The 3,406-nt window shown below is 35.6% G+C and overlaps 1 protein-coding gene across 1 annotated transcript; it reads left to right on the top strand.

Moving 5' to 3' along the window:
• The first annotated feature begins 365 nt into the window (after positions 1-365).
• LOC147518282 (uncharacterized) lies at positions 366-3,406 on the top strand. The gene is made up of 6 exons (XM_086594756.1): positions 366-408; positions 681-758; positions 837-911; positions 1,018-1,053; positions 2,700-2,834; positions 3,117-3,406. Exons 2-6 carry the CDS (start codon positions 708-710, stop codon positions 3,195-3,197), a joined length of 378 nt encoding a protein of 125 aa, XP_086450882.1. The 5' UTR covers positions 366-408; positions 681-707; the 3' UTR covers positions 3,198-3,406.

Raw genomic sequence — 3,406 nt, 5'->3', positions numbered from 1 at the left:
GGGGTGGGGTGTGTCGGTGCTGCTGCGGGTGCCTGCCTGCTCTTTGGTGTTGTTCTTCCGCCATCGTGACACCGACAGCCAATTTGCGAGACCTATAAATGGCTAGAACAACCGGGAAGAGCAAAGAGCATTTCCTCAAACCGGTGCTCTTCTTAGTATTGGCAGCTCTTCTTGGATTTGCATTGATCATTGATTTCCTATGGGCTTCTTCTTCTTCTTCACCTCTCTCAATTGCTTCTACTTGGTACCTTCAAAATTCGAACAAGAATCGCACTCAAATAATTTCGATAAGGCAAGTTTAAGTTTTTTTTTTTCGAATTTCGGTTAAGTCATTTTTCTATTGATTGATATATATATATTTCAGGTTAATGAGAAAATGGTCTCGTACACCTTGTATCAACGTTTTGGGTACCTTCTTATCTTCCTTGTATCTATACTCATTACTTCCTACTTCTTTTTAACTTCTTACTGTTTCTCTACTTCATCAACTCTTATTCATCTTGTAGTGGGCAATCTCTTATTTTCTTTCATTCATCTTTATGACCGTATCTTCTTTCTTCTAATTGGAGACGTCTTTTATTCACAACTTCATGTTTATCATTTTGTTCGTCCATTTTTCCGTATAATCTTTTTCAAAATTCTCGTCACTGATATCATTAAAGTTTTCAATATCCTCATAGTTTTCTTCTATCCTTAAAAAACAAAAAATGAAGACTAGCAAAGAACTTGGACGTGATGATGATTATATTGACTACAAGGTAATGTTTATTGACTTGAAGAGATATTGTGTTATTAGTACTGTTTTTCTTAGTTGTTGTTCTTCATTTTGAAAACAGAAACTTTGTTTTGGTGAAAGAATGGCGAAATCTGGGCTTAAGAATCTACGTGGAGGACATTTTGATAACATCAAGGTAATATTTTGGTTTTACTGTTTTGATATGGAAGAAATATTGGTTTGTAAAGCTGTTGTTCATATACTGTTGATCGTCAAGTATTTTATTTTAAATTTTTTTGCAGATGATATGCATCAACTGTAAGATTTTGTGTGCTATTGTAAGTATTTCTCACCATCTCTCTGTTTTTAGCTGCCTTTTAGTACTATTGTTCATGGGTAGTGTTCATGTATATGATTTAATTTCATCTAATGCTCTGTTTCATACTTGGTTCTTAATGGAAAAATCAATGAATGAATTACTTTTAGATAACATGTGTGTTGATTTGCGTTAATGTGTACTATCTTATACATAGAGGTTATTTGTTGTTAATCACAAGAGAAGTTTCTGTTTATACATGACTTACTCTGATTCAGCTTTTTAAGATAATGAAAAAGGCTGTGTTATGTAAATGTTGGGATATGGCATATGATTGATCCACGTCGTTGTGTTCATGGCTCATTTTTGTTGATCCTTGGTGTTGTTAGTCATTTTTCTTTGTTATTTAATTTAGATTTAATGACCTTATTGCGGAACTGAGAAACCTATTATGAATGACTTCAAACAAACCTCTTCCACTTGTTCTGTAATGTAAGAGAAGATCACATCGTAAATTATCTTTTCGGAAAGCGATTAAAAAGCTACAGAAGTAATAATAAATTAAGTCATAATTATCAAGCAGGCTATGCTAGCAGGATCAATGCATTGAAAAAAGAAATATATAGTACAAAAAAAATCCATCTGTCGAATTTGGAAGGCAGGGGACTTACATTCGTAATGCTTGTGAGATAGGTGCTGTCGTGCTGGGGCATGCTTGTGAAACTGTTTTGTTCACAAGTCACTATGACTTATTGTGAGCAGCACACACACAAACACAATCCACACTTCTTCGATGGATGATAGCCTAGGAAGTCCATAATATGAACCCTCTTATTGGTCAGTTAAATCTCGGAGCATCTTTGTTCTCTTTCTGTCTATTGTCAACTACTTAACTGTGCCTACACATCTGATGAAGTGGGCTTCACTTTTTTGTGTTTCTAATATTCTTGTTGTTATTTGAACAATTAACATGTCCTTCGAGTTTCTTTTCTCATTTGGATGCATTTACTCAATGATGTAAACAAGCTAGTGCATTAATATGGTGAACAGGGATAGTGAATTAGCAAGAGAAGGTTGTGCTGTGTCATGTCTTGCGGACTGTGATAGCAAGCTAGTATTGTCTTGTGGAGTGTCGTATTTTCTTAACAATGCATGCAAAATTGGACATATTTGGGGTTTATAAGATATTTGTGCATTTGAAGTCGCTTTTAATATCGCCTCGATCATTGTATGATATTAAGTGAAGAAGAGACACACAAATCTTTACTCTGTTAGAATTCATGTATATCATTGTGTACACTTTGCGTTTTGTTTTTGTTATTGTTGCTTGTGCCATGAACCTCCAAAACTCCATGCATAGTTCTAATATACATAATAAGTAACTAGTAGTCTAACTTCTCGGTAAAAAAAGGCGATTCGGGGTTTAGCGACTCTTGGAATGAACTTATAGACCGGTTTAGGTTAAAGTCATAGCTAAGTTCTGGTTTACTGCACATATAATTCCACACAATAGGAATTTTCATGTCAAGGCTATGCTTCTATTTCTACTACAGTACTACTCCCATTTGCAAGTGCAGTTTGAATCCAAGGGGCAACCTAGTAGTAATTGAAATTATCTTATTACATACTTGCTTTATTGGCATCTTTGCGACTCACTTTTATATATAGGGAAGTGACTGGTATGGTGATCCCACGCCGAGTTCATCCTCTGATGCGTGCAACTGCTCAAGGTGTGGTAGTAGGATACAGGGGCCTGGAACCAGTTGCGTATTTGGTCTGGACGCAGATGATTTAGTTGAATCTGTAAGTTTTCGTGCATCTCATTATAGTTTGACTTTCTCTTGCCACATGCATGTTTTTAGGAAGTTGTGAAGGGTATGTTAAAGCTCTCAATAACATAATATGGAAATGAGAAGCCTTTAGATTGCTTTCTAGCATGTATCCACCGGTAATAAGAATAGATTAGTTATGCGTCGCGATGTGGTTAATGATGCCACGTTCAATATATCACAGTGTTGCTATAATCATATTAGCATCCCGACTCACACTATAGAATTGAACTGATAAACATTCTTTGTTCAACAGGGACGCACAACTGAAGAATTGATTTGTCAAGAGGGGTTTGCAGACTATTGTACCTGTAGCCATATCGAACCTGCAAGCTAGGCTTGATTGCTTCAAACAGTGTCCATACAGATATAAATAGTTGCTGCCTTGGTGGTAATTAGTAGCTTTAGATCCTGATGTTTATAAAGATACGCTTTAAGGGTTTTGTATGCGACCTATAGTTAACTATACTTGTTATAATCTTGGAATTTTGGTTTTCGTGATTATGACCGCTTGTTGTTAGTGAAAATAGAATTTCTTTTTTGGCG

This window comes from Coptis chinensis, chromosome 2 (genome assembly GCF_015680905.1).
Source record: "Coptis chinensis isolate HL-2020 chromosome 2, ASM1568090v1, whole genome shotgun sequence".
In the NCBI taxonomy this organism is placed as follows: domain Eukaryota; kingdom Viridiplantae; phylum Streptophyta; class Magnoliopsida; order Ranunculales; family Ranunculaceae; genus Coptis; species Coptis chinensis.
Note: the sequence above shows the minus strand (reverse complement) of the source record. Positions and strands in the feature narration are given on the sequence as shown.